General features: G+C 40.3%; 1 protein-coding gene across 3 annotated transcripts; it reads right to left on the bottom strand.

The window, feature by feature from the left end:
- Positions 1 to 323: 323 nt before the first annotated feature.
- LOC106588966 (otolith matrix protein OMM-64) lies at positions 324 to 12991 on the bottom strand. 3 transcript variants are annotated; one of them, XM_045709588.1, is made up of 18 exons: positions 12759 to 12991; positions 11890 to 11951; positions 11323 to 11346; positions 10784 to 10849; positions 10634 to 10675; positions 9244 to 9297; positions 8350 to 8394; positions 6501 to 6710; positions 5679 to 5711; positions 5476 to 5553; positions 5306 to 5365; positions 4217 to 5077; positions 3779 to 3820; positions 3570 to 3626; positions 3395 to 3448; positions 3245 to 3310; positions 1882 to 1963; positions 324 to 1785 (listed from the first exon to the last, which is right to left on the bottom strand). In XM_045709588.1, the coding sequence occupies exons 1-17, from the start codon at positions 12767 to 12769 to the stop codon at positions 1935 to 1937; spliced, it is 1794 nt and encodes a 597-aa protein (XP_045565544.1). In that variant the 5' UTR covers positions 12770 to 12991; the 3' UTR covers positions 324 to 1785; positions 1882 to 1934. The 3 variants fall into 3 exon arrangements, with proteins under 3 accessions (XP_045565544.1, XP_045565546.1, XP_045565545.1); XM_045709590.1 differs by having other exon boundaries at positions 5679 to 5713; positions 6527 to 6710; XM_045709589.1 differs by having other exon boundaries at positions 8350 to 8388.
- Between the last annotated feature and the right edge of the window lie 3176 nt (positions 12992 to 16167).

Genomic DNA, 16167 nt, shown 5'->3' with positions numbered 1-16167 from the left:
GAGGGCAGGTTGAAATAACCTCAAGAAATTCCTGTCCTCCACATCAACTCACATCCACATGGACAATGCATTTTCTGGATTCCCTGACTGGTATTTAGGGCATCTTTGACTGTAAATCTCTTACACTACAACACTTTCACTTCCACCTAGTCCACTTCCTGTTTGCTGTGTGTGTGTGTGTCTGTCTTGAGTGTGGCAATAAATGTGTGTTCTGTACATCTGTCTCTTACTGGTCATTTCCGTCCTCTTACTGGGACGCTGGGACAGTTGCGCCACTTTCAGAGACCACCACTCTTTGTCAACAAGGCCAAGGAACGAGGAAATAAGCAATGCCATGATGCTTTATTATAAGACAAAAGCCACAGTGACACTGTTGGATTGAAAGAAAAGAAGGCCAAGGGAATATCATTACCGGGAAATACTCATCCATCCACAATGAAAGGTTTGTCAGAAATAGGAGTGTTGAACAGCACATACTGGAAGACATGAAAAACAATTGATGGAATGTGGTATCTCAAGATACCGTTTAGGAGAAATGTGTGGCCCCTGGCCCTGACTTACCTGTAGCTAGCTATACAGTGATTGCTACCAGGCCAGTGCACTTCACACCTCTTCTTCATGTCATCATTGACATAATCCCTTTTATTACTGTGTTATTTAGTGTTGTAGTGTTACAATGTCTGATGAGGTTATCTGCTGTGTTGGTTACTAATGTGATATATTATCCCAGACCCTGGATGTACGACTTAGTACGCTACTATTCAACTTGACATGTGTGTCTGTATTTCAATTGTCAATGTATCACATTCTAGTAACTCCATTGATTATTTTTATGACATGATATTTTGTTTGTTCATTATATTATCATATTATTTATAGTTGATATTATTGTAATGTCTTGGTAGTCGGTGAGTAGGCTTCTTATTTTCTTGTCGTTTCATCAGCACATCCTTTACACATTCACAAAAACACACACATACTGCTTTTTATCCCAACAAACTTGCCCCCCCAAAATTATCTGACAACTCAATCTTTATTAGACTTTCCCCCTGTGTGCATACAGTTATGAAATTAAATTATCATTATGTCTATGCAATTGTTATTTTTCCATTTGTCCAACCAATGTAGATTATACCTAATCTAAGACATTGTATGTACACTTCATTTTGTATATATAAGTTACTCATAACTTTAAAATGAATGTTGAACTGAGCCAGTAGAGTTATTTTTCAAATGTAGCAGCCGTTATCGGTTAAGGAAAAAGTGTCAATTGAGCTTTCTGTCAAGGACTGAGACAGCAATGCATCATATGAAAGCGAGAGGAAAACTGTAGTAACCCACAACCTGCAGAAACCTAGCAAACCTACAATGACTGAGTGCTATCTTTAAAAAAAACAGACTTCTGTTTTTTTCAAGGGCATTGTAAGGGAACATGGTGACCATTTTATCAACACGCTAGTTGATAAGACAGGGGTGTAACTTGTATAATGATGATGTCACAACTTAAATAAACTGTCTTTAACAAAAACAAAGTTGAAAAAATATATATTCTCCATGATCAAATATTAAACTACCCTTGAGATGCCAAAAAACAACAATGCAGTCAAAAAGTGGGTAAAAATGTAATATACACCAAAACAGTAGAATAATTTAATTGTATCCCCGTAGACACCTTCACCATTTTGAGTGGCAAGAGAGGGTTAAGGAACGTAAGTTTTTTTACGCCGTTTGTTGTCATGACTGCGGGAGGACTTGTTGGTTTATGTGGGATTCACCATGATGGGACTGAAAAGAGATGGAATGAAGTGAAAAGATTATTCAATGTACAATGTACCTCTCCTCTTATAGTAAGTACAAATCAATGGATATGGCTTTAGCTACCTATCAAACTGTCTGATTCCATTCACAGCGTCCTGTGGGCTCAACCCACAGGGCTAAGACAGGGCTGCCGGTGCATCAGCGCCTGTAAACAAAATGAGATATACAGTACATAGAAATTAATACAATCTGACAGCATCATACAGTACAATGGATCACCTCCATCTCTCTCTATGTCAGAGAGTAACAGACGGGTTAAATACGTCTGAAACGGATGTAAGATGTACACAAGTAAAATGTTTGCACACATGACAGTAAGTCAAATCAAATCAAATTGTATTTGCGCCGAAAAAAACAGGTGTAGACCTTTCTGTGAAACGCTGACTTACAAGCCCTTAACTAACAATGCAGTTTGAAGAAAAATAAGAGTTCAGAAAAATATTTACCAAATGAACTAAAGTAAAAATGAATAGAACACTAATAAAATAACAATAATGAGGCTATATACGGGGTGGCAGGTAGCCTAGAGGTTAGAGCGCTGGGCCAGTATCCAAAACGTTGCTAGATTGAATCCCCGAGCTGACAAGGTAAAAATCTGTCGTTCTGCCCCTGAACAAGGCAGTTAACCCACTGTTCCCCGGTAGGCCGTCATTGTAAATAAGAATCTGTTCTTATCTGACTTGCCTAGTTAAATAAAAAATACAGCAGGTACCGGTACTGAGTCAATGTGCGTGGGTATAGGTTATTTGAGGAAAATAAGTGTCTGCTAAATTGCATATATGATATGTTAATGTGCTGATGTGGCTTAGTGTGTCATAGTGTTCTGCTGACATTACTGTGAGAGGCACCCTGTGTCATGTAATCCTGTTGGTCTGGTTGGTCCAGCATGTCAGCTGGAACAGCTGAGGGAGAAAGGGATGTTTATTCCAATCCACACTGTTCCCAGTAAAGCTCTGTTATGTGCTCCCAGTATGCAGGTTTATATATATATATTTTTTTAACTTTCTGTCATCGTTGTGTTGTTCTCTTCCTCATACTTGTCATTGTACCTCATGTGTTTAGATAAATGAGTCAGATAACTCCCTGCACAGTGCTAAGTGTGTGTGTGTGTGTGTGTGTGTGTGTGTGTGTGTGTGTGTGTGTGTGTGTGTGTGTGTGTGTGTGTGTGTTTGTGTCTGCATAATGTTGTGAGATGTTATCTCTGTTCAAACGAACAGACATCTCATCAGACTTCACTATCTCTGTTCAAACAGACATCTGATCAGAAAAGTCACAGGGACAAAATATATGTTTACTTCATGGCACATTGACTGAGTTGACTGGTGCACACACATGCACTGTTTTTTCCCCTGGTCGAGGAATCCTTATCATGATTGGGCCTTTCATTGGTAACTACCCAAAGATGTAAGTCAGTTTTGGTCCTTACCTTCTGAATCTGGAGCCATTGTTTCTGCCCCATCCATGTCATCATCATCATCATCCATATCGTCATCTGAGGAAAAAAACACGAAACAGACTTTATTTTACTATTTCAATTACTCAAATGTGAACGTTTGTTTGTATGGCTTTGACTAACCTTTCGCCATGGACTCTGACACATCATCGGAATCCTCGTCGGTCTCATCCTCATCTAAAGACCAGATTAATATATATGATGTTGAGCCACAATAATTCATTAGAACGTTCCAACAGCTAAAGAACAAGCCATTTGAAAGCACAGGTGATATGATTCTGGATCAGAGGAAACAAACCTTTGTGTGAATCTGCGCCTGGCTCTGCATCAGATTCAGATTTGTCATCCTCTGAGTCTATGAAAAGAAAATGTGCATAACTTCGAGAAATAGCATGAAATGATGGAACATTTGATACAAATTACCCCAGTCTCTTTGATTCAGTGCTGCATGGATCAGCTGATTAAAGAAGCAAGGGGATCAAGGGACATGCAAGATAGAAGACATACCAGAGGCATCCTTATCCATATCATCTTTGTCAGCATCAGAATCTGTATCAGAAAGCAGTGTTTCAGTTATCACAATATGGTACCATTACCACTCACAATGTAATACTTAGTGCTTTGATATTTATATTTAACCTTTATTTAACTAGGCAAGTCAGTTAAGAACAAATTGTTATTTACAATGACGGCCTACCCCGGCCAAACCCTAACCCGGATGACGCTGAGCCAATTGTGCACCGTCCTATGGGACTCCCAATCGCGGCCGGTTGTGATACAGCCTGGAATCGAACCAGGGTCTGTAGTGAAGCCTCTAGCACTGAGATGCAGTGCGTTAGACCGCTGGGCCACTCGGGAGCCCATTTTACAGGGAATCACATATGTACATTTCATTATGGCCTAATTTTTAGCTACATTTCTATGGTTTAGTAGTGGTAACTGCACCTTTGGGCTCTTTCATCATGCTATCATCAGTGTCCTCTGGCTGGACTTCAGTGTCCTCTTCACTGTCATCCTCTTGTGGTTTAGGGGCATCGCTGGTCCCAATGTCCTCCTTGCTGTTGGAGTCTGCGTCAGCCTCAGTCTTATCCTCACTCTCATCCTTAATCTCATTCTTACTGTCATCCTTACTGTCCTCCTTACTGTCGGACTCTGTTGTGTCTAGGTTCATCTCCGCATCCAGCTCCTCCTCCTCCTTCTCCGCCTCCTCCAGCTTCCCCTCCTCCTTTGACTCCAGCTCCGCCTCCTCCTCCGAATCCTGTAGAGGCTCAAAGTCTTGGCTCCCTATAGGGCTTCCCTCCTCGATGTTGTCTTCAGGGCTGGCCTGCTGTTCCCCCACGTCACCTCTCTCCTTCATGTCCGTTTCCTGCTGCTTTGGTTCCTCCTCCGAGAACTGGACATCCGCTTCGCTGCTGTCTTTGCTCTCGTCTGAGCTGTCGCTGTCTTTCTCATCTTCTTTGTCTGGCTTGTCGTTTTCTTCTGAGGTGTCCTGTTGGCTCTCGCTGTCCTTTTCTTCTATTTCCTGGTGCTCTGGTTCCTCCTCTGGAACCCGGGCCTCTTCTTCGCTGCTGTCTTTGTGGTCATCTGAGCTGTCGCTGTCTTTGCTGTCATCTGTGCTGTCTTTCTTGTCATCTTTGTCTGGCTTGTCATCCTTAGTGTCAGAGTCTGCGTCGTCTTGTTTGCTGTCGCTGTCCTCCGCTTCCTCTGTCTCTGTGTCTTCTGCGCTGTCCTTCTCTTCTGCAGGGGCCTTACCATCTAGTTCAATGTCCTTATCCTCATCACTATCGTCTTTGTCTGTGGCAGCATCTGCAGAAAAGTGACAGTGTTTAGACATTCTGGTAATTAATTATTATGGTATATGACGTAGAATATGTAGTTCTGAACCAAGTGAGAACAAGAAAGGTCATGGGGGACACCAGTAGTGAGAACAAAAGAGGTCATAGTACTGAGCCCTGGGGGACACTAGTAGAGATACCTTCCCTATATTGACCCTTTGTGGGTGAGAGATACACAAACTTCAATGAGTAGACTCACCTGCAGAGTCATTATCTAATATTTCTTCTTCACCTGCAGTAGCCTTCCCATCTGCATCCTCTTGAGGTGAAGAAAATAACAGATTTATGACCAACTGATGGGTTGAATGGTTCAAAATGACAGTTTCCCAGACAATGAATATCCAGTTCAGAAATGTCAATTTAACACACCTGAGTCACTCTTGTCGTCACTCTTGTCATCATCTTTGTCTGTCTCCGTGGCCTCCTCCGTGTCATCACTGGTCACGTCTACAATCACACATGATTTATGTCATCAAACTGTCGCAACCTATTATTTGATGTCGTTGTATTGCCAATGAACCTGTCTAGTACAACAATATGATGAAAACCTTGACGTTGTTCTTCATACTTACCAGAGTCAGCTTGCACGTCTGTCAGCGCTTGATCTTGAAAAGAAACACAAAGTTCACTGTGTGTTTTATTATGAGTACCTAATCATGTTTTCGTTAGACAGGGTCATGTATTGTCTATTTATCAATGCTTTGAGGGTGGGAGGACGTACAGTATTAAGGGCGGTATTTACAGCATCGTCCCTATTGTCCTTGTCTGTGGAATGACAGAGGATAACCTATTGCACTGTGACCGTTCTAGTTCTTCACTACCAAAACAAAGGAACTTTTTTTACTGGCAGCACTTCCTATTGAAAATACTGTGAAGATAACTATGTTTTGTCTTTCTCTGCAAGGAGTTCACCTGCCTCATGTTATGATTAGTTAATGTCAGAATCCAAGTATTTATTTTTGTAGATACATAATCCAAGTCTTTAGTCCCTTACCCTCAGAGGCATCATCTGACTCTGTTTCATCTTTATTGTCATCTAATGAAGTTTCCCAACTCCAGTCCTCTAGTAACCCAAAAGCACACAATTTTGGTGTAGCCCCAGATAAGCACACCTGATTCAACATGTCAACTAATCATCAAGACCTCAATGAGTTTAATCAACGTGTACTGTTAGGGGTACTTGAGGACTGGAGTTGGGAAACACTGATCTGATGGACAAAGAAAAATACTCTTCGACGTGTATCTCCAACGTTAATGTTGTGTGCAGTGCACTTTTCCACGTCATACTGTTCTCATATTTTTGGCATATCTTTCATCTGTCTTTATCTTCACCAGCAGCAATGTACTTTAACTTACGTATTTTGTTTTTGAATCAGTCTGTTTTTAACACTTACCTGTGGAGTCACTGTCAGGAGACTCTGTGGAGTCACTGTCAGGAGACTCTGTGGAGTTACTGTCAGGAGACTCTGTGGAGTTACTGTCAGGAGACTCTGTGGAGTTACTGTCAGGAGACTCTGTGGAGTCACTGTCAGGAGAGTCTGTGGAGTCACTTTCAGGAGACTCTGTGGAGTTATCTTCTGGAGACTTATCCACATCTGCTGATTCTGAAATCATAATTTAAAGCAACATAGATTTATTATATATTTTATGTCTGCCTGGTGATGTTTATAGCAATGTTTATTACACTGATGATGTTTGTTACAGTTATAATGATAGTATGTTCTGATGATCAGTGAAGTCAGAGCTTGGTTATTGTACAAGGAATTCAGAGAGAAAAGTTCTTACCCAAAACCTCTGCTGACACCTTCTCACTGTCATCATGTCTATGTCCTGGGATTTTGTTTTGTTTCTTACAACCTCATGCTACCGTAATTTCCGGACTATTAAGCGCACCTGAATATAAGCCGCACCCACTGAATTTTAAAAAATATATTATTTTGAACATAAATAAGCCGCACATGTCTATAAGCTGCAGGTGCCTACCGGTACATTGAAACAAATGAACTTTACACAGGCTTTAACGAAACACGGCTTGTAACAAAAAATAAAACATTTGCAGTAAGCTTTAGTTGTCTTTTTGCACTGAGTCAATTCCTCACGCTGCTGTTTCCAACGTCTTATCATCAACTCATTAAGACCAAGCTCCCGTGCAGCAGCTCTATTTCCTTTTCCAACAGCCAGATCAATCGCCTTCAACTTGAAAGCTGCATCATATGCATTTCTCTGTGTCTTTGCCATGATGAGGGTGACAAAATGACTACCGTAATCAGAATGATGGGAAGTTTGAGAGCGCTCGATTTAATCTAAACAGTAAACAAAAAAGTTGTTTGACCTTAACCCGTTCGGCAATTTCATTGGTCTAATGAAAGCTTCATGCCGCCAAAAAACTGAGCACGTCACAGAATGTATTTTTGGAGAAAAAAAAATTGAAAGCGGGAAAAATCCATATATTAGCCGCGTCATTGTTTAAGCCGCGAGGTTCAAAGCCTGGGAAAAAAGTTGCGGCTTATAGTCCGGAATTTACGGTAATCACATTAGCCTATGTTAGCTCAACCGTCCCGTAGAGGTTAAAGACTTATCCAAAAAGACTCACAGGTGTAATCGGCGAGCTTCTACAAAGTATTGACTCAGGGTATGAATACTTATGTAAGTTAGATATTTCTGTATTTCATTTTCAATAAATTTACAAACTTTTCTAAAAACATGTTTTCACTTTTATCATTATGGGGTGTGTAGATGGGTGAGAAAAAAAAATTTAAATCAATTTTGAATTCAGGCTGTAACACAACAACATTTGGAATAAGTCAAGCAGTATGAATACTTTCTGATGGCACTGTAAGTATAATACTGAAAGGCACAATTTATAGTACAATATTTACACATGTATCAGGGAAGGGGGAATTGGGGATCCAAGTGTCACCTCTAACTACCATTTTGTACAATGTATAATAACTCTAGAAGAATTTGTGTTTCACTTTGTATCTTTGTTTTGACTAAAGTAGCTGTTGTACCCAGCTGTGCTTAGTCTTTCTGAGGCTAAAAGTAGCTGTTGTACACAAAAGAACGAGGAAGGTGTGGCCTTGGGTGGCAAGAACATCTCTCAAAACGTATCGCTTCCCTCACCAGCTGCATCTTAACATAATGACATTATCGCTTCCCTCACCAGCTGCATCTTAACATAATGACATTATCGCTTCCCTCACCAGCTGCATCTTAACATAATGACATTATCGTTTCACTCACCAGCTGCATCAGCTGTATCTTGGCTGCCTGCTGCTTCAGCTGCATCTTAACATAATGACATTAGTGTTATTGGAAGGCTTGAAAATACTGTGTAATTTCTTACCTTGTTATTGATTATACAATTATACAGCATTCTGGCCATTTTTTCTGCTCATTTTTTTTTGGGACAATAGATATGAGGCTAAAGTTTGTCTCTCCTCACAGCTTTGTCCAATTCAGAGTGACTTTAAAGTAGACATGCAGATGAAGTACATATACACTACCGTTCAAAAGTTTGGGGTCACTTAGAAATGTCCTTGTTCGATGTTATTTTAATGGACAAAAAAATGTGCTTTTCTTTCAAAAACAACGACATTTCTAAGTGGCCCCAAACTTTTGAACGGTAGTGTATATATTTTATGTGCACTTCAAGGCACAGCACATCACAGCATGCCGCACTCGCCTGGGCAAAAAATATTTGACTGCATGAATTGAAATAACAAATCCTCATCATCAACAGGGACTTTCACAGATTTTGACCAGCTGGTTAGCATTTTTCGTGATGAATCTTGTTCTGGAGGCAGCTCTGCAGAATAGTCACTAGCTGGCACAGCAACAAAGTCATAACATCTGATTTTAAATCTAACCCTAACCTTAACCACAATGAAAAACCTGATGCATAACCCTAACCTGAAATTAAGACCAACATTTTAGTTTTCATTCATTTTTTTACAATATAGCCAATTTTGACTTTGCAGCTTGCCAATCTAAGGGGGAATTTCTCAGTTTTGCCTCCAGGACAAGACTCATGACAATAAACGTCAACCGGCTCATTCTTATCGAATGATTTCGACCTTTGGCCATAACCCTTATCTTTGACATTTGACCTTTGTTTATTTTACTCCTAGGCCTCACCTGGGGCATCAGGGGCATCAGGAGTGCCTGTGGTTTCCACGCTGGTATCTCCATCTGGAAGACAAGGACGGGTGACTTTGATCCCAACTACTGTAATTATCAGGAAATCCCCAGTAGTCAGTGTGTTCATTTCCATTGAAATGAATTGGTGACTCACTGCTTGTGGATGTATCACTGTTACTCACATCTGATAAATGAAGAACGAAACATTGGGTGAGTTGGAGTTAGACGTCTGGCCATTGAACTTGTTTTAGGACTCTTCAGTAATAAAATTGGTCTGGACAAGATCAATATTACTATTATATTTTTTAATTGGTAAATGGTTTTGATTGGGCTTAGTGTCTTTCAAATACTGTTTGAAGTGGATGTTATAGAATGTGTGTTTGAAGAAGGCAGTAAGTAAACAATGTTCTTTGGCATGAAAAGGTTTGGGGAATTGATATGACTTTGGCTTGGATTTGAGAACCCTTTGGTTTATTCTGTCAACTGTCTAAACCTCTAGCATGGCCCCACAGGAAATAGTCACATTTATGGGGCATGATGAGGTAGGACCAAGGAGCAGAGAAGAGAACCAATCAAGGAACCCTTGGTTTAGAATAAATGTAAATACTTTACTGGGAAAACGTTCAATAGTAGGTACAATGTAAAACTGGGAAAACAACAAACACTAAGACTCGATAAGTACTCAGGAGACAACGCACACAGCAAACAAATCGTTTTTCACATTATACTCTGAGTTGCTCAACATGGGTTGTCTTTTTGAAGTCAACACACACACACACACACACACACACACACACACACACACACACACACACACACACACACACACACACACACACACACACACACACACACACACACACACACACACTGATCTGGTGCATCTGTGGATCCACTGCACCTAAAAACAAATTTGCGTCACGATCAACAGCTCAGTTTTTAACTCTCTCATGTTGAACGTCCTTCACTGATACTGTGCAGTTAAAGTTTTTACTTTCAGGGGGAATCACCATCCTAATTATTGTTCAAATCTACAGAGTTGGTTTCCTTGAGAGTTGAGTTGATTCTACGTCATACTCTTGTCATACACTTCTTCCTTGATAGAAAGACAGATTCCCCCAGTCCCCAAAACCAGCCACTCATACCTCCAGCCAGTTCTTTACTAGAGTCAGTCCCAGTCCCAGTCCCCAAACCCAGCCACTCATACCTCCAGCCAGCTCTTTACTAGAGTCAGTCCCAGTCCCAGTCCCCAAACCCAGCCACTCATACCTCCAGCCAGCTCTTTACTGGAGTCAGTCCCAGTCCCCAAACCCAGCCACTCATACCTCCAGCCAGCTCTTTACTAGAGTCAGTCCCAGTCCCAGTCCCCAAACCCAGCCACTCATACCTCCAGCCAGCTCTTTACTGGAGTCAGTCCCAGCCGTGGTCCCTGAGAACAACAGAGGTTTTCTGTTTAGTTTCCGTCGGTATGAAATGGTACATACCTGGTGTGTTTAACTAAGTATTGGGTAGGAGATACATTGGAGTCAATACAAACCTACAGAGTCTCCAGCTGCTGCTGTAACTACCGGGCTGCCAGTGGGGCCTCCGCCATCTTTGGCACCTGAGACCAGAAAAGTATCATAGCATCCATTTTGTCAGGTGCCAATGATCACCCAGCTAAGCCAATACCAAACTATAAAACGCAATATCTTAATGTATCCAATCATGCAACACTCTAATGAATCGATTTTAGCAGTGTTGAAGATTCAGTCCAGTGTTTTGAAAATGAATGTAAATGAAATCAGAAGACAAAGCACATATCGGAAGCGATCCGTATGTAACCTATGTGTGTAAGCTTTGACTGGAGGGCTTGTCAGTGTGCTTAACATTAAGGTGCTCTAGCAAGGCAGCAGCTCTCTCTGAAACACAGCACAATGAATGCTGTCATTGTTCCCTCATAAACAGTACTTCTGACTAAATACAAATACATTCATGTGTATACACTACTTATAATTAACAAAGCTTATTAGCCTGTAATTTTCTAACTGTTGTGGTAATTATGAACGTCATGATAAAACACAAATTACACATTACCATCATTATCTCCCTCTGTTCCATCTGCAAAGGAAAGATGCATAGGGGAGCATGATTAGTGGTTTGGAGAATTATCTCCATTTGAATAGACCATATGTGAGGCCCACCCTACTTCTCTCTCTATCCCACATCAGGCACAAGAGAACAGACCTCTTTTGTGTCTCCACAGAGTGACCTGGGTTCTGATTACACTACCGTTGTGGAGAAGCAGAGGACTCCCATTGTGATTCAATGGGATGGATGGAGGTCGATGTATACATTGCAAATGCCTCCTTAAACATAATGGAATGGTCATTTTGGTTGATATTTTTGCTCACTTGATGTTTGCAGTGTAGTTTAGAGTAGCTTAGAGTAGCTTACAGACTGGATAACTGGAAAGGTGAAGCATGTTTTGTCATTGTGTTAAAACTGTTATTAAACTAAAGTGGAAACCGTCGTCTCTAGACATCTTGTTGACCTATTATTAAATATGTATATTATTATTAAGCTGTAGTTACTGATGGAAATATTCTAAATTCCCGCACATTTATAAGATTTAACAGAAGGTTTAATTGCATGTTTTCTTACCAGTAATGGGGGCTGAGAGAGCAAGACCAGCCAAAGCAAAGATCAAAGGAACAATCAACGTTCTGTTAGAATGAAGAACACAGAGATAGAACTGATCAGTACACTTTTAAAACAATACTTTAGTCAAACAGATGTAAAGACTTCTAGAAGCCATCTTAGGGTCATAGTGGCAGTGGAAAAGGCTAAACATAGTATTTGAATGGAAGCAGGTAGGAGGAACTGTGTTTCCCCTGCTCATTGCATTATAATAAGAATATATGTAACTTGCAGCAATGCAAAGTATCTTATGGATGTTCTTATGTTCAATATATATTATGGATAATGAATTATCAATGAAAAGTTCATAAAAAATTAATCAATGATATGTTGCTACATTATATACTTTTCATCTTTTAATATAATGAAAAGTCAAATAAAGGATTATTGTGAACTATTTTGACTTTAAAGGTAAATTCTCAAAATCTTTTTAAAGACTATTTAGAGTCCCGTCACTTCATCTTGTACCAGTATCATCATTGATATCAGTGGTAATGCTATTGTTATTGGAGTTTAGGATTGAACAACAAAAAAGGACATCTGGAACAACAACAGAAATGACACACACATTGCCAAGCTATTGCGATCCCACAAAAAACTCCCACAAAAACAATGAATTCAACTGTTCCCCTCTCTCTATCATTGAAATACCCCCAGCAGGTCTAAACGTCTCAAGTTTCCTTCTACAGGTAGACTAACAAATACACTTCCCCCAAGAATACAGCTGTCCAAATATGTCAAATAGATTGTGTCATTTTAAAAGTTCCAGTACACACACGTAAGTCAAAACCAAATACCCAATGCAAGCTACCGTTGTGTTAGTGTTCACTTACCGTGACAGCATTGTGACGGGAGAGTTTAGCCAGTGGGGCGACACTCAGGTGTCTTTATAGTTTCTAGTAGGTCTACAGTCTGGCTGGAGGGAGCCCAAGAGGTTTTATACTTTCACCACCCCCTCTGCTCCTAGGGGGCAGAGCCTGTGAGCCACAGAGACACACTGACAGACAGAGAACACACTGGAATGCTATTTGGCCCTAAACAGAGAGTACACAGTAGCAGAATACCTGACCACTGTGACTGACCCAAAATTAAGAAAAACTTTGACTATGTATAGACTCAGTGAGCGTGGCCTTGCTATTGAGAGAGGTCGCCGTAGGCAGACTTGGCTCTCCAGAGAAGACAGGCTATGTGCACACTGCCCACAAAATGAGATGGAAACCAAGCTGCATTTTCTAACCTCCTGGCAAATGTTTGGCCATATTAGAGACACATATTTCACCCAGATTACACAGACCCACAAAGAATAATAATACAAATAAAAAATCTTGATAAACTCTCATATCTACTGGGTGAAATACCAGTGTGCCATCACAGCAGCAAGATTTGTGACCTGTTGCCACAAGAAAAGAGCAACAAGTGAAGAACAAACACCGTTGTAAATACAACCCATATTTATGTTTATTTATTTTATCTTTCAAACTATTTGCACATCGTTATAACACTGTACATAGCGAGAATATGACATTTATAACGTTTATATTCTTTTAAAACTTTTGTGAGTAACGTTTACTGTTAATTTCTGATTGTTTATTTCCCTTTTTGTTTATTGTCAATTTCACTTGCTTTGGCAATGTAAACATATGTTTCCCGTGCCAATAAAGCCCTTTGAATTGAATTGACAGAGAGACAGAGGCGTTGCAGAGGAACAGCTAGCATTAAACTCCTTTAAAACAGGGTTGAGCGTGAGGCTCTCACACCTTTGTGTTTTCAAACAGCTCATGTTCTAAAGTCCCCTCTGATCTGAATCTACCCCCATATCTCCCCTTAAAAACCCTCAGCCACTCACACACACTCATAGCTTACACATTTACCCCGTGCCCCCTCTCCAAGTACCCACAGTTAACACTTTAGTCTGTAGATCGTTTTGTTGTTTTATTTCTATTGTTTGTCCATGGGATTTGATTTGATTTGATTGATATCATAAGGTGAATGCACCATTTTGTAAGTCGCTCTGGATAAGAGCGTCTGCTAAATGACTTAAATGTAATGTAAATGTAAATGGATTTATTTGTGTTTGTCAACTGAGCTGTGATTGGTGTGTTTTTCGGCGGAACAGCACACAGATACTGTATGTGGTCAGGCAGGAAATTGTCTTTGATTTAAACCAAGTGATTTCTCTGCGCTGGTTTCTCCACATAGTAGGCTACTAATAGACTACCTGATTGGAAGTTATCCAGTGGTAATGGTATGATGTAGCCAGATATAAAGTAGGGATGTTGAAGTGATTTGATGGCGTGAACAGAGTTCATAGCAGTAGAGGAACAGGCTATTTATGAAGTTTATGGAACGAACAACGACACAGGATTCATCACTTTAACCTAATATACACTGAGTAAACCAAACATTAGGAACACCTTCCTAATATTTAGTTGCACCCCCTTTTGCTCTCAGAACAGCCTCAATTCGTTGGGGCATGGACTCTACAAGGTGTCGAAAGTGTTCCACTGGGATACTGTCCCATGTTGACTCCAATGCTTCCCACAGTTGTGTCAAGTTGGCTGGATGTCCATTGGGTAGTGGACCATTCTTGATACACATGGGAAACTGTTGAGCGTGAAGTTCTTGATACAAGCCGGTGTGCCTGGCACCTACTACAATACCCCATTCAAATGCACTTACATTTTTTGTCTTGCCAATTCACCCTCTGAATGGCGCACATACACAATCCATGTCTCAATTGTTTCAAGGATTAAAAATCCTTCTTTAACTTGTCTCCTCCCCTTCATCTACACTGATTGAAGTGGATTTAATAAGTGACATCAAAAAGGGATCATAGCTTTCACCTGGATTCACCTGGTTAGTCTGTGTCATGGAAAGAGCAGGTGTTCTTAATGTTTTGTATACTCAGTGTTTGTGTTGAACGGGTTGTGTCAACAACAACTTAAAAGACCTCAAATCCTTTGTTGGGAAAATGATATTGTTGAGAAACCTTCAGTCTTTCTTCGTTTTCCTGAAGCAGTAGAGAGAATCTGTTCATGAGGTTTATAATGGTTGAAACGGAGAACATGACACAGACATCAAGGCATATAGTGTGCCTTGATGTCAGCATGTTTACGAGCTTTGTAACATGTTTAAAGCTTTGTAACGTTTTAATGAAGACTTCTAACAGTCGTTAGGCCCCTCTGATATTCTGTGACTTTATTCCACCCACTCAACTCTCACTGACTTCATTAGTGATGATTATGATTCAGCATGCTACGTTTTAAGACTGATGTAAAGATAAACATGGATAACTTTAGTATTATCCCTATCCCTATCCTATCCCTATTGTTACATGATCAACCTTATCATTTCACACCAAACAAGTTGCATCGAGACTTACACTCACACTCTGAGGCAACTTTTAAAGCCAAATTTGAAGAGAACGAATAATTAATTTCATAGTTCCAACCAAAACTGTTCTCGCATGCTTGTCAGAATGTTTCTTTGTTACAACTAAAGAACTCTTCTACTAACCTGATGAAAACATTCAATAAGACATTTTCACATGCAATAGACCACACTGGCAGGATTAGAATGGGTCTTGTCTGGTCAGATTAAACTCTTTTGAGGATTGGGGATTGACTGTTTCAGATGCTAATCTGATGCTAATGCTAATAGTTTGTATGGTAAATGTGTGAATAGGTGATCACTGAGGTAAAGATAATAGATTACTGGTGTAACAGAATAATAGATTATTAGCTAGCTTCCACTGATATTAACCCCCTGCTGTTAGCTTCATTGGGTCTTCAGTTTTGCATTGTGTTGGCAACGGCCCACAATGAGTCCTCCATATCTGACTTAGAACTGGCTTTCCATCCTATACTAGTGGGCCTAAGCTGCAGACAAGTCAAAAGAGCTATAGTCAGGTCGTAGAGGCTCATTTAAATGACTCAGTACCATTAATAAGTTTGGTACAGATGCTATCATTCAGAAGGGTTTTTCCACCCTATAATGGCTGGTAGGACTAAGCTTTTCGACACAGTCAATTAGTTAGCCTGTGTAACAAATAAGCATTTGATATCTTTCTCTTTCTCCTTTGCTTCTTCTTGATTCTAGATGTCTGGAAACCCCCGGGAGATTTCTCAGGACACCTCAATAGTCCTCATTCCGTGTTATTTTCAGTCACACAACATTTCAGTGAATGAACATGGGAGTGAACTCAGGTTTTTGCTTACCAGGTTGCTTGCTTGGCATTTCAAA

The sequence above is a fragment of the Salmo salar genome, chromosome ssa27 (assembly GCF_905237065.1).
Source record: "Salmo salar chromosome ssa27, Ssal_v3.1, whole genome shotgun sequence".
Taxonomy (NCBI): domain Eukaryota; kingdom Metazoa; phylum Chordata; class Actinopteri; order Salmoniformes; family Salmonidae; genus Salmo; species Salmo salar.
The sequence above is the reverse complement of the archived record's forward strand: the minus strand, read 5'-3'. Positions and strand labels throughout refer to the sequence as shown.